This window comes from Thamnophis sirtalis, unplaced genomic scaffold (assembly GCF_051295495.1).
Source record: "Thamnophis sirtalis isolate CommonGarterSnake01/CBP01778 unplaced genomic scaffold, rThaSir2_p1.2 scaffold_8, whole genome shotgun sequence".
NCBI classification, from domain to species: Eukaryota; Metazoa; Chordata; class Lepidosauria; order Squamata; family Natricidae; genus Thamnophis; species Thamnophis sirtalis.
Window position 1 is genome coordinate 58,918,971 of NW_028261388.1, and position 23,613 is coordinate 58,942,583.

Genomic DNA, 23,613 nt, shown 5'->3' on the forward strand with positions numbered 1-23,613 from the left:
TCCTTTGCAGTCCTAGAATTGGCCGCCCGCAAAGGACCTCCCCAGAGGAATCTCATGTCCTGCAGCCCAAACTTTCTCCTCCCAGCAACTTGACCTGTTGGATACAGTGGTGGCGGGGAAAGAATGGGCTAGGTGGGCTGGCTGGCTGGGGAGGGGGGGGGGAGCCCTTTAAAGCCCTGCTGCCGCGTCTTCCCAGCAAGACTTCCTTTCGGCTCGTGGTTTCCCTTGCCTACCTTAACCAAAGCTTGGCGCCCCGCCTCTGCTTTCGCTCTCCCTCCCTCAGCTGTGCAGCAGCGGCAGCAGCAGCTCTCAGCCTACGGCGGCAGCGTCACACAGGCTGTGGAAAGAGGGGGAGGAGGAGGGAACCAAAGAGAGGCTTTTACCGGGCCTGCGCTCCACAGCCAGGACCGTCCTTGCGCCTCAAGCCGCGTTTCTTCCTGCAAAGCCCTTTGGGCTTCAGGAGGAACTCTCGGGTTGCCCGAAGGGCTTTGCAGGAAGAAACACGGCTTGAGGCGCAAGGCCGCTCCTGGCTGTGGAGCGCAGGCCCGGTAAAAGCCTCTCTTTGGTTCCCTCCTCCTCCTCCTCCTTCTGCAGCCTGCATGACGCTGCCGCCGTAGGCCGAGAGCTGACGCTGACGCTGCTGCACAGCTGAGGGAGGGAGAACGAAAGCAGAGGCAGCCTCAATGGGTGCAATTGTGCAAGCATTTTTTTCCTCTTTAAAAGAATTTTTGGATTTCTCCTCCCCAAACCTTTAAGACTGAAAGAGTTAGAGTTGAAATATAAAGAGATTGTCAATCGCCATACTGTTAGATTGATAGGCAATTATGGACTATCTTGATTATATCCTCCTTAGAAAGAATATGCTATTGTATGGTTGAGAAAAAGATCAAACTTCATTCCATAGAAACCCATCAAAGTTCATAGGGAGGGTTTCTTTCTATGATGGGCTTTTTGGGTCAACGTGAATATCAGTTATCAAAAATGTAGGTAGAAAATTAAGCAGGCAATTACAAAAAGGGAAGCCAACTTTCTGAATCTGTTTCTTTGTACTTAGTGACTTATAAATAAACTAATGTTCTGAAAACCTGACCTAAATTACTATATATTTTAAATAGCTGTAAAGCTATGCTGAAAAAGTTGTTCTCATGGTATTGTGATAAATTCAATAAAAAGAAGGGAATTCTTGATGAATTTAAGGAGAAATGAGAGTATTGGATAGTAAATGGACAAATAAAATTACCAATCAAAGAGAATATTTGCACCTCAGGGTTGAAATGAGATGTTCTCTCTTACTCTTTCCTCTTCCTCTCTTCTCTCTCTGTCTCTCTCATCCTCTTTCTCTTTGTCTCTCTTCTCTTTCTCTCTCCCTATTTTCCATTCTTCTGTCACTTTCTCCTTCTCCCTTCTCTCTCCTCTTTGTCTCTTTCTGACTCTTTCACCCTCTTTCTCTTTGTCTCTCTTTCTCTCTCCTTCTTTCCCACTCTTCTGTCACTTTCTCTGTCCTTCTCTGTCTCTTTCTGTCTCTCTTCCCTCTTTTTTCTTCCTCTCTCCCACTCTTTTATCACTTTCTCTCTATTGCCCAACCTGTCCCCATACTTATCTTCGATTGATCATGTTTGCAATAATTTACCTTCTTTCCTAAATAGGCGCAGTTCCCTTATTGGATCCCTTGCTCACTCAAACACACACACACATACACACACAATCAAGCACAAAACCATTTTTCTCCATTCCAATTCAGATCCTATAAATCAATTGCTCTGTGAAACATCTGTGAAAAAAATTCAGGTGCTCAGGCATGAAAATGTGCTGCTCAAATACTATACTTTTCCGCACACACTGAAAAAAAATTAGAGGGAACATTGGAGTCAGACCATTTCCACTTTGGAGGTCACGCAAAACCTCGTTGCAAAACTCAAGGAAGCCCTTGAGGTTGATGAGTGGTTTCGCCAACATACAAATGAGTGCACCATGAAGGATGGCCTGGCTTGGATTGGAGCTAAATTATATGTTCTGGAGCTGCAGCCGGTGCAGCTGGAGCGTGTTTGCAGTAGTGCCTCCCGGTTTTATTTTATTTTATCAATTTTTAGTACTCCTACTCGATTCTTTTTTATTTAATTAACATTTTTTGGTGGAGATAACAGCGTAGAACATAATACAAACAAAAACTTTTGTTGCTGCCGAAGAATTAAATAAGCATGGGAAAAAGAAAGAAACGCCATGGCACCAGCCCAGGATCTCTCCCTCCAGTGAAGACAGCAAAACAACCACGAATTGAGGAGCTCTTTGTTGGCAAGAGATCTGTAAGTAAAACTAACCCCCCCCCCCCCCATCTCCAATAATCTGGAGAGATTAGAACAGGACCGGCAAAAAGATATGGCAAATCAGCATTTACTAGACTTCTCCAATCTGTTGGAGGGGGAAAAAATGATTGCCAGCTCTTATCACAAATAACTAGTCCAACAACTTCCTTTATTGAGTCTAAGTTAGAGACTAAAAAAGCAAAGAACAACCAGATAATTCAGAGTATGGAGAGTTTACCCTGGGAAAATTCAACCGAGTTTATGGCAAAGCAATGCCTTCTCACAGCGCAAACGGTGGTCTCAATATTTGAACAATTAATTGCCATCCAACATGATGTAGAGTCATTGAAAAAAGATTTAGCTGTTTTTCTTCAAATGCAATATCGGGCCCCAAGAACTCCCACTAAAGTGCTGGCAGAAGATTTGATTAATTCCCATTTGCAGGATAAGGAAAAGGAAAAAGAACAAAGAACCAGAGAAACAGTTAAAGAGACAGATAAAAGGAGACAGTCCTCTCAAAAAAACAGTCCCCCCTCCAGACAAGGCATCGAGAGGAAAAGGTATCAAAAAAGAAGAAATCAGGAAAGAATCCCTCCCTCAATTACAACAATCACATCGCTCGCTACAAACACAAAGGATAGCTTTTAGAATCCATCTGAACAGTCTTAATTATGGACGTTGGAATTCCAGAAGTGCAATATTAAATTCCCTAAGCCAGCTTCTTCACTGTCACAGGGGCATGATTGATCTCCATGCTGTGGAGTGGTTACCTGAGGCCCCAAATTGGAAGCAGGTCCTTTTGTCTTTCAAACAGCCCACCATACCTCAGATGTTATTCAAGATGAAGGCATTTTTTGCCTCCTTCCAAATCTTTCCCATCAGAGTCTTTGGTGAGAAAAGGGTTATCCCGTTAATAACTAACATGCGAGCCTCCAAGGCGAATGACACCACCTCATTTTCAACCTTGGAAAAGAAAGAGAATGATAGTGGAAGTCAACCAATCTTGCACGGAGAAGAGATACTTAACAGCACAGAAGCTAGCCTCATTAACACTTTTGGTGCTCTCCCAAGGAAAGAACAAGACAATATATTATTCAAGCTAGAAAATTTAAAGAAATCCTTATTGGTCACAATGGGCACAGCAGAGCCACTTATAGACCTGGTTTCCCCAATAATTGAGCCTCTCACTTCCCCCCCCCCCCAGAGATCAAGAGATTGCATGAATTCAAGAAAATAGAAGCCAAGACCCAAAGGGGGTATTAGAGACCCCAGAAGAGATGGAGATGTTTTCATCCCTGTGTGAAAATTCCATGACACCTTCATCACCGCCAGCTCCAAACCAAGATACTAAGAGTCGACTCACGAAAGAGCCACCATTGCAAAAAATGAAAGATGACCTAATAACGCCTTGCCCTACAACCAGAGAAGAGGCTTCGTAATGGCAAGCTCTGCTAGCTGGTGCTAAAACCTTTTACCCTGAACAAGTTTCTCAAAAGTCTACACATGACCTAGACGGGTCCTCCCTATTTTTAAAGAAGACCAATTCAGTGTACGATGACACCTCAATCCATGGTAACAACCAGGCAACTTCCCTTTGTATAAATCAAGTTTTCTGATGAGCTCCAAAAGTTGACCCACTCTCCCTTATAACCTGGAATATAGCAGGTTGGTCCATCCCATCAAAAGACCAACTCTTTTTTGACTATATATCACAATTTGACATCCTCTTCTTGCAGGAAACCTGGACCTCCACAGAGATTCAGTTAGATGGCTATTAGGTCAACTCAATTCCGGCTGTCCCAAGCAAGGTGGGGGGGAGAGCTAAAGGGGGTATTGTGAAGTTAGTTAATACATCCTTGCATTTTAAATGTGTACCACTGCCACCTTTCCAGTCATGGGTTGTAACTACATTACTCTTATTTAAACAGGTGGAGATTTTGCTATTCAATATCTATATTCCTCCACTTAATAAGAATAATGAGATTAACAAGATTTGGGACAGCATAGAAGATTTTATTCTTGGCTGTTCAGCCAAATCCCCCAAAGCTGCAATAATTATAGGGGGGTGGGGACTTAAACGATAGGATGGGTCCAAATGACCAAGCATTATATAAGCAGTTTAAGATTCACTATGATGAAAATGTAACAGATGAATCTTTGCATGCCAGACAATTTAAAGACCCTAAAGCTAATCGGGCAGGCTTATGTGTAAGACAAATGACTGAACATTTGGATCTGTGTATCCTTAACGGGTCCCCATGGGGCAATTTCCCAGCAGAATATACTTACCGGGGAGCAGGAAGAAAATCCACAGTTGACTACTGGATAATATCTTATGACCTCCTGAAGTTCTTACAGAAGATAGAGGTAGACTCGTGATTGGAAAGTGATCATAATACAATACTCCTTACTCTCACATTACACCAGAATTCTCTAAGGGCAGGCACAGCCTACCTACCCAGGTTAGAAACTCAAAATACCCAGGTAAAAATTAAATGGAATGAGAAAAACGCTAAGGAAGTTACCAAATGGATGTTAGCCCCTGAAACCATAGAGTTACGTACATCTCTACTAAGAAATAACTGTGGGGGATCTTACCTAGAGGGGTTTGAATCCTTAATTGTAAACTTGAATTCGGTTCTCAGTAACAGATCACTAGCTCACCCCAAAATGCTAGTTTCAAAAAACAAAAAATGGTTTGATAGAGATTGCGTTCAACTAAAAAAGATATATAATGAAGAATACAAGAAAAGTAAAGGTGCCTCCTCCGAGGAGCACACTTACTACTTAAAGCAGTTGAAAACACAATATAAGAACCTTCTAAAAGAAAAGAAAAGTGCGGCCCTGAAGGAGTCTTGGCATAGACTAATTACGGCAGTCAGGACAAAAAATACATCCCTTTTTTGGTACATCACCAGGGGATTGGGAAAACCTCCCCTACCCCCGACAAATCAGGTTCCAATTCACGCCTGGGAAGAGTACTTTAGGGAGCTTTATACAGATCCTGACTATGTAACCAAGGAGAGCCAAGCTAGTTTGGACCACACTCCTCACTGGCCCCCTGTTACACCAGAAGAGATATCCCGGTTGATCGGAGCCCTAAAGGCTAATAAGGCACCCGGAGCTGATAATGTCCTGCCAGAAATAATTAAAAAGAACGCCAGTTGGTGGGCTCCACTTTTAGCATCACTGTTTACATTTATAGACAATACAGGCCATATGCCTAGAGATTGGGGAGTAGCAATTATCATACCAATTTATAAAAAAGGGAATAGAAATGACCCAGGCAACTACCCATTAGTCTTCTAAGCGTTATCAGTAAACTGTATGCCAAACACTTAAATTATAAACTTCAAGATTGGCTAATTTCAGGGGGGATAATCAAAGACGAACAAGCCGGTTTTAGAGAAGGAAGATCGACGGTGGATCATATCTTGGTACTCCACCATTTAGTACAAAAATACACACATAAAAAAAAATCCTCTCTTTTTGTGGCCTTCCTGGATTTTAAACAGGCCTTGGATTCAATATCAAGGATCACCCTCTGGGAGAAGTTAAAATGCACCACTATCGATAAACGCCTCCTCTTCCTCATACAAAAATTGTATGCCAATTCCACCCTGAAAGTGAGGTGCAATCCCCAAGGGAGTTTAACTGGCTCAGTAAGAGTACAAAAAGGGGTACGGCAGGGTTGCATCCTCCCTCCCTCTTCAACTTCTATATTAATCCCCTGATTGACCTTTTACAGAACCTGGATTTCCATCCTCCTAACCTAGCACAACGCAAAGTGCCAATTCTCTTATATGCTGATGACGCCGCTATCATTTCACAAACCCCCATAGGACTGAAGAGAGCAATTAGGGCAACACTCGGCTATTGCAGGCAAAACAAGCTGGTCCTTAACTTCGATAAATCAAAAATTTTAGTTTTTGCTAAAAGACCACACCAATATTCCTGGCAAATAGAAGGATATAGTTTGGAACAGGTTAGAACATTTAGATACCTTGGAGTGGTTTTCCACTCGCTAGGGACATGGAAGGCACACCTGGATCACACATTGCAAGTAGCCATTAGGTCCTCAAATGCAATCAAACATTTCTTTTATACAGGTGGAGGTCAGTTAGTACCTGCTGCCTTAAAACTTTTTGAGGCCAAAACATTGGCGCAAATTCTTTACGGGGCACAAACAGGAATCCTTGCAAAGAGAGACTCGTTAGAAACCATTCAAACAAAATTCCTGCGAGCCATCTTAGCTGCTCCCAATGGAACTCCAAATGCCCAGTTAAGAATTGAGACAGGCATGCCTCAAATTCAAGTAAGAGCCTGGAAGATGATGGTCATTTATTGGCTTAAAATGCATTTCTTTCCAGAGGGACTGTCCCCACTAGTGTTGACTGACAATTTCCCTTCCCCCTGGAAACAAGCAATTGATCACAAGCTAGGCTCTTATGGGCTTTCATCATTATTCTTAATGTCCCTAGGCTTTGAACAAAGCAAGTAGTAATCAATAGAATGAGGGACATGAGTTCCAAGAAGAATTAAATAGGTTGCCTCTCCACAGTAGGGACAGAATCAAACAGGGTGTGTGGGAATCGGCAAGATATCTGAATGACCTGATCTCTCCAAAACAAAGAATAGCTTTCTTCAGAGCCAGATTTAACATTCTTCCCTCAGCACTCCTCCAGGGCAGGTATAAAAGAACACCTATAGCCGAACACGTTTGTATATGTGGTAAAGGAGAAGTGGAAGATAATTCACATGTACTATTACACTGCGAGCTATACAGAGCTTGTAGGTCTGCATATATTCTCCCCTTATTAGAGAGATTGCCAGGGAGGGCAGACAATGTTTATCTAGGCTTTCTCCTCCAGGACACTAACCCAGCTACCACGTATGCAGTGGCAAAGTTCTGTGCTGCTGCAATGTCCATAAGAAAAAAATTGGCTACAGTATGGTACCATCTTGTACCAATTATCTGGACATACCTTTAACAATCTTTGGACCATAATGTTATTATCCACTTTTAATGTAAATACTTTTAATTATATTTTAATGTTAGTATTTTTAATATAGTGTAAAGACAAATGTATATTGCTGGTCTTTGACCATAATAAAGATCTTACTTACTTACTATATGTTCCCTCGACTATTAGACCAATGGTCCTTCAGCACGCTCATGACTCTCGCATGGCTGAACATTTTGGGTTTGTAAAAACCCTGCATCTCTTCAAAAGACAATTTGGCCCTCATTGAAAAAAAGACACTGAATCTTATGTAGCTAGTTTCCCCACTTGTGCTGCTGCAAAACGACCACTGGGAAAACTTCAAGGATTGCTCCAAGCAGTAGCCCGTCCTGAGGCACCGTGGAAGGAGATCTCTATGGATTTCATTGTTGAATTACCAGAAAGTCAAGGAAATACAGTGATTTGGGTTGTTACTGACTTGTTCTCCAAAGAGGTTCATTTTGTTCCTTGCTCTAAAATCCCTTCCGCTAAATCCCTAGCTAAATTGTTCATTACATATCTATCGTCTACATGGGGTACCAGATAGCATCATCTCGGATAGAGGGGTCCAATTTACCTCCTTGTTTTGGAAAGAATTTTTGAAGCTAATAGGCTCTGCCCAGGGCTTAAGCTCCACCCACCACCCTCAAACTAATGGGGCCTGTGAGAGGACTAATTCTGTACTAGAACAGTATCTCCGGTGTTTCATCAATTACCAGCAGGATAATTGGGTGGAATTGTTACTTCACGCTGAGGTCGCGTATAACAACTCGGTGCACAGCACCACGGGATTTACGCCCTTCAGGGTGGTTTACGGACATGATTTTGTGCCTATCCCCGAATTACCTCGGAAGAAACCATAAGTGCTGTTCCTTTCTGAGTGGAGCGACCAACTCCGTGAAATGTGGCCTTTAGCTTACCGGGTGCTGGATGCAGCACATCAGGCGCATAAGAAACAAGCGGATAAAAAGAGGGCGAAGGCGAGGGAATATAAAGTCAGTGATCGTGTTTATTTATCCACCAAATCTCTCTCAGAAGTCTAAGAAATTGGGCCCGAAATATGTTGGCCCGTTCCCAATTGTCAAGGTGATCAATCCTGTGTCAGTACATCTGGAACTGCCTAAATACCTCAACCGTGTCTACCCGGTATTTCATGTCAATCTCCTGAAGCCGGAACGCATTTCTCCGTTGCGTTCTTTGGCAGCTCCACCTGCCCCGCTCCTGATTGAGGGTGAACAGCATTTTGAAGTCAAAGAAATTTTGGACTCTAAGAAACTTAGAAACTGTGTTCAATATCTTGTGGCATGGAAGCATTTCCCTCCATCTCATGCTGAATGGGTCGATAAGTCCCATGTGCGGGCTCCTCAACTTCTCCGTAAATTCTACTCTGCCTACCCAGACAAGCCTTGAACTCGAATGATTTCTCTTTTCTTTCTCCGTCCCTTTTTCTTCTATGTTATGTTGTTCGTCTGGTTTTCTGTGTTCTTTCGTTTCTGCAGGAGTGATCATCCTTTTTTCTGGAGGAGGGCCGGATGTCAGCCTCTGTTTTGCTGCCTGCTTTTCGGCTGCCATTGAAACGGGGGGGAGGGCATGGTATTTGGGTGAGGGAAATAATCTGTGCAGGAGGACTGTTAATTGGGAGTTGTTCTCACCATTTGTTTGTGCATGTGGAAGGAGGGGAGTTTCCCGCCAAGGCCAACTGTCCGGCATACCAACCTGATGATGATTTTTGAAGTTGTCTCCCACCTGACAGCTGTGGAGATATATATCTCATATGATTGGACTATGGACTGGGGTACCAAGGGGAGGGGAATGAATCATGTATTGATATCTAATGCTTTCACGCCTTTTGCTCAGATCCAGCTTTGCTTAGTTCCTAGTTACTTATAATCAGTAAAAGTACTCTTAATTCTGCAAAATGGAGTTGAGTGGTTTCTTTCTTGGTTATTAAGTGAAGGAGCTGTGATACCAATCCTCTAATCATCTTCAGCTTTGTATGGACTTCTCTTAGTAACTCCTTGCTTATAAGATCTCTCATATAATCTTGATGCTCTCTTTCTGTTTCCTGATTCAGCTTGTCTGTGATTGTCAGCAGTGTTAGCAATGCTTTTGCTAATAGAATTTCTTTCTTTAAGTCCATAGATTCTTTAATTTTATCTTCTTCTATATCTTGACCTTTGGAATAGATTTCCTCTCCATTTAATTTCTCTTTCATTATTCCATTCTTTCCATTTTCAGGAACAAACCAATTGCCATAGATATCAGCAGGTTTAGTCTCTTTACATTCATTTTCCACTTCGGTTTTTTGAGTTTCAATCACTCCGTTTTGCATTTGATGAACATCCTCAATTTTTTCATTATATTTTCTTGTTATGTGCTTTAGGTATTGCAGTTTTTTCTCTACTATATTTGATAATTTCTGTAGGTCTGAAAATATATTTTGCAAAGTTAAGACCTCTATTTTCTCTTGACATTGTGCCATTCTAGCAAACACAGCTGCTCTAGCTTGGAAGGTTAATAAAATTAAAGCATAGATTCACAAAGAACGTTGTTTTCACTTTTCTCTGATTGAAAATATACGTCAAAGGGACATCTGTATGTTTCCCTTCTTATCACTCTATAGCCAAACAGTAAAACCTTGTGGTGCCAAGTCAAAACAATCAGTGAAAAGAAAAACGTTCCGTTTTGAATACACAAAGCTCTGATCAACAAAACATCCCAGCCTCTGAGCTGAAACACTGTTAAAGAGTTTCTTTTTGTATCTTTTTTGCATTTGAAGTTAGAAAAAGAGGTCCAATCTTTAAATGAATTAGAAAAATGCCCACAGCAATAAAAGAGGAAAACTTTAGTATATAGAATTACAGAGTCACAAGGAGAAGGTAGAAGAAAACTTAATCCATACGTTTCAAAAGGTTTGCATAGATTCAATCCATGAAAATAACATTTAAAAAGTAAGATAACCACTGTCCAAAACCATTCCAAATTTAATTCCGCCGCTTGATTCTTCTATTCTTCAATTTAAATTGATTTTTAAGTTTTTATAGGCAGTCTCTTTTTTTAAGACAATAAAAATTCCTCACCAGCTGGAAACACTTTCTCTTTCCGTATCTTTCCGTTTTGGAGCCGCCCTGACCTTGTCAGCCTTGGCTGGATTTTTTGTTGCCGGCTTGAAGAACTTCTCTTGCTTCTTTCAGGGATTTTGCGATATCCCCGAGATCAGCAAGATGTATTCTTCCTGTACACCATCTCTTCAGGGTGGTTTAGGTCCGTTTGGACCACCCAGCAGCAAAAGTGTTGGCTGTGGTCTCAGAACATTGACACCACACAACCATATCGTCACAACATTGGCTCCTCCTCTCTCGTTTCAGCAATGTTTTTGATGTACAGCAGTTTTATCCTTTTCGTAATTTGTATTGTGCTGTAGTGGATTGAATGATCCACCACTTTTTGGTAAATTTGTTTTTTATTATTATTATTATTCTTTAATTTAATTTTTTTTTAAAATTTTCTCGAGACATTAGTGGGGAACCACTGAGACAAACAGTAAGCAATAACCTAATTAAGGAATTGTCAAGGAAAAAAACAAAACCTTCACCAACACTTACAGGCAAGTTACTATATATAAACAGAGAGCAAATCCCACTCCCTTGTAACACTGAAGATATAACCTACCTTCATTACCTTGTAACGAAATGTTTGTAAGCAAACAACCAAGCTCAGAGAACATCAAGGACTCCACAGTTCAACCCTGAGCTATATACAGTATATTCTTTTTTATTGTTATTTGTTACTGGCAAGGCATTATATGGAATATTCCAGTGCTGTATTGTAAAACGCTTTCAAGATAATAACTGTTTGAATTGATCCCAAAAGCTTACTAATAAGCAATTTTTAATAATTTGTATTTTGTCTCAACTATTGGCAACTTTTATTTGCTATATTGTAGAAGCTCATAAAAGAAAATAATAATTGTAAACCAGTTAAATATCTCATATTAAATAAAAAATACCACAGTGTACCACTTAAATTGTTACTGTGGTTAACATTATACTGTGCTGATTAGTCAAGACATTTGTAGGTGTTATAATTCAAGTGCTCATATGCCTTGCATAACTTTTCATTTAAATTCTGAAATCTAGAAGTAGAAATGATCTTTCTCAATTCCATATATATGTGTATATGTATACAGTAGTTAATATATAGATATATGTAATAAGTATAATTTTAATCAACTGCGCAACTATTTTAGTTTCTTTCTTTTCTTTCATCTTTCTCTTCTCTCTTTGTATGGGATATGCATGAGATACGTATGAGATGAATGAATGTCCCACTTTTTATTATCATATTGTTGTAAATTTTTGTGTTTTTAACTCTTACGTGGGGACTGTTTGGGGGAGTGCATGAGTATGTGTGATTCGGAGGACCTGCCGGGAGATGCGGGGGCCATGGGGGTGGTTGAGGGGACCAGAGACACGGGAGAGGGTTGGGGTATTACGGTCGTAACAGGGAGGGGCAGATACGGCGGGGACTTTAGGGAGGCCATTACCGGGGAAGGAGGGTTCGCTACATTACAGAGATCCCTCCTTCCGGCCCTATGAGTCCCACTCCGAGACCAGATGGCGCAAGTAATCAGGACCCTGGTCTCAGGCTGTTGTCGCTAAATGCCAGGTCTGTTGTACACAAAGCTCCTCTCGTCCGGGACTTAATTTTAGACGAGAGGGCAGACCTGGCATGTATTACTGAAACCTGGCTGGGCCCAGAGGGAGGAGTCCCCCTTGTAGAGCTGTGCCCAGAAGGATTTCAGGTGCTACACCAGCCGAGAGTCCAGGGAAGGGGTGGGGGTGTGGCCATTGTTATCCGGGAGTCGTTAGTTCCTCGTAGGGTCCCTGCTCCGGAGCTTGTCGGGTGTGAGTCTCTGCTGATAAAGTTGGACCTCAAGGGTCAAGTGGGTCTGCTGTTAACGTACCTGCCTCCCAACAACGTTGCAGCAGCCCTCCCCTCGCTCCTCGAGTCGGTAGCCGAGCTGGCAATTGAGTTCCCTAGGTTGATGGTCCTGGGGGACTTTAATTTGCCGTCGCTCGGTGAAAACTCTGATGGGGCGCAGGAGTTCATGGCTTCCATGACAGCCATGGGCTTGACCCAAGTAATTCGGGGCCCAACCCATTCGGCGGGTCACATGCTCGACCTCGTATTCCTCTCGGAGCAGTGGATTTGTGATCTTGGTCTGAGGGGTAACGACATCATACCCCTGTCGTGGTCAGACCACTGCCTACTGAGGCTCAACTTCCGGAGACCAAACCCCCACTGTAGGGAGGAGGAACCGACCAGGTGGTTCCGCCCCAGGCGACTTATGGAACCGTTAAGGTTCCAGACGGAGCTTGGGGTCATTCCTGATACTTTCGCCCACAGTCCGGTAGAGACTCTGGTTGCTGCTTGGCACTCGGCAGCATCGGAGGCCCTCGACCGGATTGCGCCACTATGGCCCCTCCGAGGCGGCGGATCCCGGAGACCTCCTTGGTTCACCGAGGAACTCCGGGAGATGAAGCGCCGGAGGAGATGCCTAGAGCACCGATGGAGGTCCGATAAGTCCGAATCGAACCGAGCAATGGTAACCACCTGCACCAAGGAATACACCAGGGCACTTAGGGCAGCGAAAAGATCTCACATAGCCACCTTGGTTGCGTCCGCTGAGTCCCGCCCAGCCGCCCTGTTTAAGATAACCCGCTCCCTATTGAATAAAAGGGAAGCGGGGGAACCCTTGCAGGGCAGAGCTGAGGACTATGCCCAATTCTTAGCGGACAAAATTGCTCGGTTTCGGTCGGACTTGGACTCCATCCCCGCAGTTCCAGCCGAGGCACAGGAGGATCAAGTAGAACATCTCTGGGTTGAGTTTCAGGATGTTACCCCCGGGGATGTGGACAAGGCCATGAGGGCTGTAAGTGCCTCCACCTGTGTACTGGACCCGTGTCCCTCATGGCTGGTTACTAACAGCAGTGAGGTGACACGAGGCTGGATCCAGGCGGTTGTTACCGCCTCTCTTCGGGAGGGGAACTTCCCCGCCGCGCTGAAAGCGGCGGTGGTGAGACCCCTCCTAAAGAAGCCATCTCTGGATCCAGCTGTTCTTAATAACTATCGCCCAGTCTCCAACCTTCCCTTCCTTGGGAAGGTTGTTGAGAAGGTGGTGGCCTTCCAGCTCCAACGGTCCTTGGAGGAAGCAAACTATCTCGACCCCTTCCAGTCAGGCTTCAGACCCGGTTACAGCACAGAAACCACTTTGGTCGCATTGACCGATGATCTCTGGAGAGCCAGAGATGGAGGACATTCCTCCATCCTGGTCCTCCTTGACCTCTCAGCGGCTTTCGATACCATCGACCATGGTATCCTTCTGCGACGACTGCGGGAGGTGGGAGTGGGAGGCACCGTGTTGCGGTGGTTCTCCTCCTACCTCTCGGACAGGTCGCAGTCGGTGTTAGTGGGGGGGCAGAGATTGTCCCCTAGGCCCCTAACATATGGGGTGCCTCAGGGCTCGGTCTTATCCCCCCTACTATTCAACATCTACATGAAACCGCTGGGAGAGATCATCCGCAGGCACGGGATCAGATACCATCAATATGCGGACGATACCCAGTTGTATCTGTCCGCCCCGTGCCAACTCAATGAAGCGGCAGACGTGATGAACCGAGGCCTTGAGGCCGTTATGGACTGGATGAGGGTTAACAAGCTTGTGCTCAACCCAGAAAAGACCGAGTGGCTGTTGTGCTTCCCTCCCAAAGATTCGATCAATATTCCATCACTCAGGCTGGGGGGGTCAAATTCTATACCCCTCAGAGAGGGTTCGCAACTTGGGAGTCCTCCTGGATCCACAGCTATCGTTTGACCACCACTTGACGGCTGTGACCAGGGGGGCATTCGCCCAGGTTCGCCTGGTGCGCCAGTTGCGACCCTACCTGAATCGGGAGGCTCTCACAACAGTCACTCGGGCCCTTGTGACCTCTAGGCTGGAATACTGCAATGTGCTCTACATGGGGCTGCCCTTGATGAGCATCCGGCGACTTCAGCTAGTACAGAACGCGGCCGCGCGAGCGATTGTGGGTGCACCTCGGTTCACCCACATAACACCTATCCTCCGCGAGCTGCGCTGGCTACCTGTCGATCTCCGGATGCGCTTCAAGGTGCTATTAGTCACCCATAAAGCCCTGCATGGTAGTGGATCTGGATACTTGAGAGACCGCCTTCTGCCAATTACCTCCCTGCAACCAATCAGATCTCATAGATTAGGCCTCCTCCGTATTCCATCGGCCAGCCAGTGCCGGCTGGCAACTACAAGGAGGAGGGCCTTCTCAGTAGTAGCCCCGACCCTTTGGAACGAGCTCCCCGTGGAGATTCGTACCCTCTCCACCGTCCAGGCCTTCCGCATAGCCCTTAAGAACTGGCTAGCCCGTCAGGCCTGGGGACAAGGATAGCCGCCCCTCCCAAATGATGAATGTATGTTGCTTATTACTTTTATTATATGTGTCTACGTCATTGTTTGTATTCCCCCTCCCTGATTTTATGTGAGCCGCCCTGAGTCCCCTCAGGGAAAAGGGCGGCCTACAAATGTTAATAAAATCTCTAAGATCCGGTATTATTTTCTTTTGACCTCCCAAAAGAGTCCCTTTAAATAAAGTTGACTTTGGGATGAAAAGAAGCCTTAAAATACTCTCTCAATACACTGTACACTGAATACTGAATTATTTTGGGGGAGGTCTTATTTTTTTTCCCCATGTACCCGTTTGAGGTGGGGGGAAGAGCAAGCGGCCCTCACATCTCGCATTAGCTTCCCAAAGGGTCTCTGCAGCCATCCCACCATCTGACCACTGCCTCCAGTAAGTGTGGCCGCTTTTCAGTCGATTGTGCCTGAAAAAGCATCAGCAAGCCAAGCAACACATCCCATGTGCCTCACACCCTCCTTACCTAACACTGACGGTAGCAGCAGGCAATTCCATCCATGGAACAGCTACCTCAAGGGTGTCACTCTGGCCGCCTCCTCCAGCGAGCGTGGCCGCTTTTGCAGCCAATTGTGGCTGCAAAAGCAGCAGGAGGCCAAGTGCTTTGCATCTCTCGCTGCCTTCCTGAAGGGTACTGTAGCAGCAGCTATGCACAATTTTTTTACTGTTATTTCATCCTGACCGACATGGCCCAGTACAGTGTTAAAAGTTAACATTTCAGAAATGTTACCATACCTGTGGAGGTCTTCTTTTGCACTTCTCTGCTGTAGCTTCGGAGCAAACTTCTGCCTTCTCTGCACAGGATTGCAAGACTGGAGGCTCCAAAGCCATGAAAAGAGTATTTTTGGATGTGCATCAGTGCAGAGCTCCTCTTTGAAAGGGCGATCAGAAAAATCCCCCACCCCTCACCCGCAGATCACTTTCTGAAAGAGACCTCTACATGTAACATATGTGAAATGTTAACTTTTAACACCATACTCACAGGAAAATCCCCCCTCCCATCACGGTTTGATTTTGCTTGAGATGTGGGCAGGGTGAGGAAAACTGTTTCAGAAAGTTATATGTGGATGGGTGGGAGCCCTGCATAGACTCACATCCAAAAATGCTCCTTCCATGTCTCCGGAGCCTCCATTTCTGAAATGTTAATTTTTAACACCGTACTGGGCCACGTGGATCAGGACGAAATAACAGTAAAAAAAAAGTGGATAGCTACTGCTACATTACTCTTCGGAAAGCCAGTGCAAGGCATGTGAAGGCGCATCACTTGGCCTCCTGCTGGTTTTGCGGCCACAATCGGTTGCAAAAGCAACCGCACTTGCTGGAGGCAGCATCCGGAGCAGCACCTGCAAGGCAGCTGCTCCATGGATGGAATTGCCTGCTGCGACCGTCACTGTTAGGTAAGGAGAACGTGTGACGCATGGGACACGTCGCTTGGCCTGCTGCTTTTGTGGCCACAATCAGGAAAAGCAGCCGCGCTTACACCGGGAGACCTCCGCATGTAACATTTGAGTTTGCACATCTTGCTCCAGTGAGAGAGGTGCAGACCGGGGGCTCTGCAGCCAGGGAAGATGGGGTTTGGGGTGCAAAGGAGGAAGAGGCGGTCTCCCCCTCACTTCACCATCCTGCTTCAGGGCCACCACAGCACTCACAAAGGGGAACACGGTCATAGACACACACACACACACACACACACACACACACACAAACACACACACACACGATACCAAGCAATTTAAATAAAATTATCGCTGAAATTAATCTTGAGCACTCTTTTAAGCTAATTGTATTAGTAACATCTTTCTGAATACTGATGGTGATGATTTTATCCTTTTTTTTTTCCTGTACAGGATATACTCTAGCATACATCAAAATGTAAATAACATTTCTATTAGGCTATTTAAGGACTTTATCGTGTTATTTCTGTATGTTACAAATAATATCTTCCTACACATAGACAAGATTAATGAATTTATGGATGGACTTGTCCCAAATTTTCTAAATGTCACACGGTGTGTGGGTACTACAAAATAATGTATTAAAATATATGGTAAATTTGGAGAATGTGAAATTTGGAGAATGTGAAAAATCATAAAAATATAAAATATCTCATCAGCATACTGGCTGTTTTCTCACATAACAACCATGATAGATTTTTATAATTTAATTAAATTAAATTTGAACAAACTAAAACAATTTAGGTTCAGTTTTTCAAGGGAGTAAAGTATTAATGGGTTGTTTAACCCAATCATAATTAGTGTTTTTTAATAGTGTTGCTATTCCTCTTACCTTGTCCCTTTATGGCACAAACTCAAGAAATATGTCTTCATATGCATATGATAGTTGCTAATAAATCAATAAGCTAATAGGTCAATAAGAAGCCATAGTGTCAAATTTGTTTATTGCCCACTAAGCAAACCTTAGTTTATTTATTGACCATATGTATTTTGGCTTAATGGATCCAGATCCTAGATACAATAAATCAGATTTATGGAATATAATAGCATATTTTTAGAATGTTATACTTTTTTCATTTCATCAAGAAATTGAGATGCATTTTAATGTGTAAAATAAAATTTGCTTCTTTTGTCACTAGTATAAAGTTAAATACTGTCTATATGAGTGAAAATCCACCTGCAATGGAGTTTTAAGCATATTTATTCTCATCAAACTTAATAGAAGTTTCCAATAATTTCCTTAGAATTATAATTGCTCCATTTAGGCTAGTGGTCAAGGCATCAGACTAGAAACTAGGTGACTATGAGTTCTAATTTTGCCTTGTGCACAAAGCCAACCAGTGACCTGGGATTATTCATTTTTCTTAGCTCTAGGAAGGAGTCAATGGCAGACCATTTCTTTAAAAAAAATCTTGCCAAGGAAACTGTAGTGACTTGTCCAGGGACAAGACTAAATGGAAGGCAGAAATAAATTATTATTACATATTTTAATGAAAAAAGCACCCTAATTCATTCCAGAAGGACTAAAAAGTGCTTTAAATGTGAAATTTAAGACCAAGTAGAGTTTAATATTCTTAAATATTTTAAATCTTCAAATATCTTGCTATAAAAATGCATCTTGTTTGCATAGGATATTGTTTGTTAATAAAGCCCATTGATTATTGCATTGAGATGATGAATGATTGAATTATAATTTATATTTGTTCAGTAAAATCATACAGATTTAATAGTGCTTCTTCCATACACTATCATTCCTAAAATGCTCATTTTATTTTAATCTGGGAAGTGATATTGATACATAGATTTATAATAATTTATAAAATACAAATATTCCATTTAATTCCACATAAGCAGTCATTCATAACCAAAATAAGTCCATTTATAATCAAATTCTCATATCATGTTCTTCTCTATCTCTTATATTACGACCAGGCAAATAACTAGTCCTGTCTGTTTAACATGGTCCATCCCCAGCCTGGATAGGGAGAAGCCGGCTGCAATTCAACCCTAGCAAGATGGAATGGCTATAGGTTTTTGTCTTCCAGGGTCTGGAAGTTTGACATTTCTGACTCTGGACAGGGTAACAGTCTCGGGACAGAATTGGTGACTATTTGAGAATCATCCTGGATTTGTAGCTTCTGCTGCTTTTGAAGAGTTGGGTCTTTGCATAAAGTCATGTTGTGCACCAGTTGTGCCCATTTTTAGACCAGGAGACCTTATTCACAATCACCATGACTTAGTCATCTTCCAGTTTGCTTATTGCAGTGTGGTCTATATGGAGAACCATTGATGGCCATCGAGAAGAAGCAACTGATTCAGATTGCAGCAGCATATAGTTCTAGGTACCTCACAGTTCGCCTGAGTTACACCACTATTGCACTGGCTCTCAGTTGTTTTCTGGGTGCACCTTTTGAATGTGCATCACGGCTAGGTTGCTGCCAGTTTTATTACCAGTTTGCAACCCCCGTGCACGTGTGCACTATTCAATGTAAATTGTTCTTAATGCATGTGCAGAACAATTTACAGTGAACTGCACACGCGCAGTCACTAAAAACAAAATGGCGACTCCCCGGTGGCGGCAAGGGAACCAGTTCAAAGGTGTGGCAAGCAACCCAGGCCTGAATTCCACTACCAGTTCAGCTGAACCGGGAGCAACCCACCATAATGATGTGCATTATGACTTTAGCACACATATGTTAACAAGCTACAACCTTTGTCATTCTGATGAAAATAGCAAACCTCTGGTACAAATAGCATCTGTGGAATACTATGGCTCAGTTTATTACCATAGATTTACACAGTTTACTGATTAGAAAACAAAGGTGTTTTTTTTAATTTAAATGATTGCATTTTAAAAAATAATATATATATCCTCTTTTTTCCCATTCAGTATTTAGTTTTTCTGAATCTTGTAGTTCAGCTAGAAAAAAAATTGAGAGAGAGAAATAGAAAAGAGATTTGCTACTTTCTTAATAATCCATTCCTTAAAAATCTTCTGCATATATAAATGCTGATTTAAAAGATTTTTTTAAATGTATATTGTAGTGCAGTGAAGTTTTATTTCTTCATGTATTTAGACAATAAAAATATAAAATATACTATTTCCAACTTCCTCCCAAATATCTCTGTTTTCTTTCTTTTTTATTCTTAATTATTTTAGAAATCTTGCAAATGACTTATTAAATCATGGCTAAATAATACTACATATTACCTCAACATTATTTTGGAATTATGAAGTAAATTTACCTATCTTAGTATGTAATAACTCATTTGGATCATTTTTCTGATGTCACAAGTTTAAGACAAGCATAAAATGTTTCCTTTAATGTAATTAAAAGCAATTTACAAAAAAAAGAATTGTTTTAAAAACATGCTTATCATTTAAAGTGATTTATTTGCATTGTGTTTAAAATATTGCATGGTGAAGTTTATTTTGTGCATATGCTTTTTATTTTACTAATATTATGAGCCATATTTCAATGACCCCTGTCCATTTTTCATGCTGTCTTAATCCCAATGGCCTCTGTGCATGTAAGTAACCTGTCAAGTGACAATGCCTTTTTATTTGCTTCTTACTATTTCCCTTCAATAACTCCTTTTATTTATTACATAGAACTGTAGAAATGTTTAAAAGGTTGTAAATGTGTCCCTGTATTCCTCTAATATGTGTACATTTTTTAAATTCTGTCTAGAAACCTGAATTAATATTTAACGTGATTTGGTTTTTTTCTGCTTGTTTGTATTGAGGCTCTCTCACTATATGTTATGTTTTTAACTATTAAGAGGTGGCCTTGAAAAATACCAAAAATTTAAATTCCAACCAGTTTTCATCTAGTACATAATACATTTTGTAAATTTGATGAGCATGGAAATACAACCTAGATTTTTCCTTAAGGAAATGATTAGGGTTTTATGTTTTTCAAAAACTATATTAAATAAGATTACTTTAAGTAGAAAATGAAAATGTAGTTAAACCTTATTTTAGTTCTGAGAAAAATAATATAGCTCAAAAAATAGAAATTAATGAAAGTTAATATAATTTTTTTATTAGCAATAGTAGCTATTAATCTTGATTTATTAACATATGTATGTCCATATTTACTGTCAGGAGAGACTCAGATCATAATGGCTATATGATTTATATTATAAATAGGTAGATTTATAACATAAAGATTTATAACACAAGACAACTTAAATGTCAAATTTGCTAAACCAGAAGATAGTAAAATATTCCACCAATACATGAAATACATATCTTGGCAGAATTTCAGGAAGATATGCCCAATGAAATGTTTGGATGACTGACTTCTTAATCTCTATTAATCTCTAAGAGCCAAGGTGGCGCAGTGGTTAAATGCAGCACTGCAGGCTACTGCTAGATCAGCAGGTCAGCGGTTCAAATCTCACCGGCTCAGGGTTGACTCAGCCTTCCATCCTTCCGAGGTGGGTAAAATGAGGACCCAGATTGTTGGGGGCAATATGCTGACTCTCTGCAAACCGCTTAGAGAGGCCTGAAAGGCCTATGAAGCGGTATATAAGTCTACTGCTATTGCTATTGCTATTGCTATCTATTAAATATAAAACTGTATTGTAATATACAGTTTGTATTGTAATTACATTGTATTGTTGGTGTACTAATTCCTTCCCTGTTTCCCTTTCTGTCTTTTTGAAGATCATTTTTCTGGTACAACGTTTAATAAAATAGTTTATTCACTCTTACATTGCATAAGAAACTCAGATATGTCATTACATTATTATAATACAAATAATTTCATTACTTGGCATAGAGAGGAAAGAGTATTTTTAATATGATTTACTAAACTATTGCAGTTGACAGTGCATTGAGATTCTCAAATAATGACCATTGCATAAAGACAATTGAGGAAATCTTTTCCATATTGATTCTGTTAAAATGGTTGCTTTATAATTTGCAGTAAAGCCTTTTTTTTATCCATCACTATCCAAATTCACAAGAGCATGCTAATATAAAATATTAAATTGCAAAGACAACTATATTCATGGTACTCTGATAATTATACTTGGGGTGTTTTTAATTGAGCATAATGCTAATACACACAGACTACAATAAAACTGTTATCAGGCAGATTTTAATTCATTTTTATAAGCTAATAAAATATATTTAAATCTTTAAATAGATGTTATCACATGTCTATTAGTTTATCATTCCTTAAAATAATTTCTAATGAGAGTCTTAGAAATTTTCAGAAGTGCTGATACTAGCAGTGTGCCTATTTGCATGATGTCACCCACAAATTTTTGAGCATGTAATTTGTAATATATTCTTGTTAAGTAAAATATTTAGTGAAAATGTAATAAAAATCCTTGAAAAATAAAAAATAGAAAAATATCAGACATTTTTCCTCTATATCTGTTGTTTTTTCTCCTGTTACAGTGTTCGATCAATTAGATCTTGTCACCTATGAAGAAGTGGTAAAATTGCCTGCATTCAAAAGGAAAACACTTGTTTTATTAGGTAACTTTAATGTTGAGCCTGTAGTAATGATATAATATAACTATATTATATTGTTAGTTCTTTGTAATAATATCATTTTTTTTCATGTTAGGAGCACATGGTGTTGGGAGAAGACATATTAAAAATACACTAATTACAAAACATCCAGACCGATTTGCATATCCTATTCCACGTAAGTAAAAATTTTGTAAGATAGATTGTTAACAGCTCAGAGTCATTAGGAGTTCACTAGGGTGGCCAAACTAAATAAATCATGATTATGCTCATAGAAAGGAAGCCGTTTTTTAGAAATATCTCAATCTTTTTTGATTTTTTTCAAAAATAAAACTATCACAGTTTTAATTGTTTTCATTGATTTAGACAAAAATTCAAATGCAGAAATTAATATTTGATAGTGTTTTCAAATGAATGAATGAAATTAATACCTAAACTATTACCTATAATAATTCCTACATACCCACTATGTATTTTTATTAGTATAGATGAATGTAAAATAAGTCTGGGTTTGTTGTGCCTAACTTTTGTAACTGTAGATACAACCAGGCCACCAAAGAAAGATGAAGAGAATGGAAAGAATTATTACTTTGTATCACATGACCAAATGATGCAGGACATTTCCAACAATGAATATTTGGAATATGGTAGCCATGAAGATGCAATGTATGGGACAAAACTGGAAACAATACGGAAGATCCATGAACAGGGATTAATTGCAATACTTGATGTAGAGCCTCAGGTAGATATAATATTCATGTGCCTATTTTATCGGACAAAGAAAATATTTTCCTTCCTATTGGGTATAATGAAAAAATGTTAGCCTGCTAGAAAATGCTCTTTCCAATTGTCTTTTACATGAAGAAAAACATTTTTTTTCTTTGCTTTGCCAAATAAAAAGGTGTCAGAGGATTGATGGGTCAATATGAACTAGAAGTGGGGACAAGAATATCTATGTTACTTTATATTAAAGTTTATATCATTCTATGTTATACTCACTTAGGCCTTGAAGGTCCTGAGAACTGCAGAGTTTGCTCCTTTTGTTGTTTTTATTGCTGCACCTACAATTACCCCAGGCATTAATGAGGTAAGCCTTGTTACAATGAAATACTAGTGTAATTGAATGTAGTGTAATAGCATTTGGGCAAATTTGAGGAAGTCTTAAATGCAGTATGTTTCGTCTCTACATGTTTAGCATATGCCTCTTTGTTTTTCGTTTTAGAACATAATTTGCATAAATATTTCTTTTTCTTTACCTGTCATACTTTTTTTTTTAATTTTTACCTTGTTTTTCTAAGGCCATGTCTGTACCAGCTAATTTTTGCACAGTTTAACCAAGCAGACATTAGACTGTGAAAATAGAAGCTCATCCAGTTTCTCATTACAGATTTTTCCTGGCCAGAAATCTACTTCTTAGTTTCTTTAGAAAAAATAGATCTTTAAAGGGATAATAATAATTCCCTGATTGAATATACACAAAGGAAATGTTATCCAGCTCTAGCCATTATGAAACATAAATAAGCAATACCTAAATAAATTGAAATAAAAGGTTATTAGGATTACTGTTACAGACATATCCTATATGAGTGCATTATTGTTGTTTTTTTATTTATTATCTTTGCTTTGCTTTTTTCTCATTTTTCTTATACTTGTACTGATTCTATCTAGCTGCCAAAATGGTGCAGAAAATTGCCCGTAAGTACCAGCTAGGATCAAGTATTATGCAGATTTTGTTATTTTAATATTGTTTGAATAAAAATAGTTGTTTTCAATTAAATGTAACCTATATGTCATAGCTATTTATATATTTCCTTATATTTTTAATTTAAAACTGACAGTGTGCATATAGGCCTTCAGATGCTGTTGAATTATAGCTCA

General features: G+C 40.6%; 1 protein-coding gene across 21 annotated transcripts in view; it reads left to right on the top strand.

The window, feature by feature from the left end:
* The window catches only part of CASK (calcium/calmodulin dependent serine protein kinase), a 333,687-nt gene that overhangs the window by 300,008 nt on the left and 10,066 nt on the right, over positions 1–23,613 (top strand). For 10 of the 21 annotated variants that reach the window (XM_087721747.1, XM_087721752.1, XM_087721753.1 and 7 more), the window contains 5 exons: positions 21,661–21,741; positions 21,833–21,913; positions 22,275–22,477; positions 22,739–22,822; positions 23,404–23,430. In XM_087721747.1, the coding sequence (XP_087577873.1) occupies positions 21,661–21,741; positions 21,833–21,913; positions 22,275–22,477; positions 22,739–22,822; positions 23,404–23,430 (476 nt within the window). The remainder of the gene's footprint in view (positions 1–21,660; positions 21,742–21,832; positions 21,914–22,274; positions 22,478–22,738; positions 22,823–23,403; positions 23,431–23,613) is intronic. The other 11 variants (XM_087721750.1, XM_087721756.1, XM_087721759.1 and 8 more) reach the window with 3 other exon arrangements.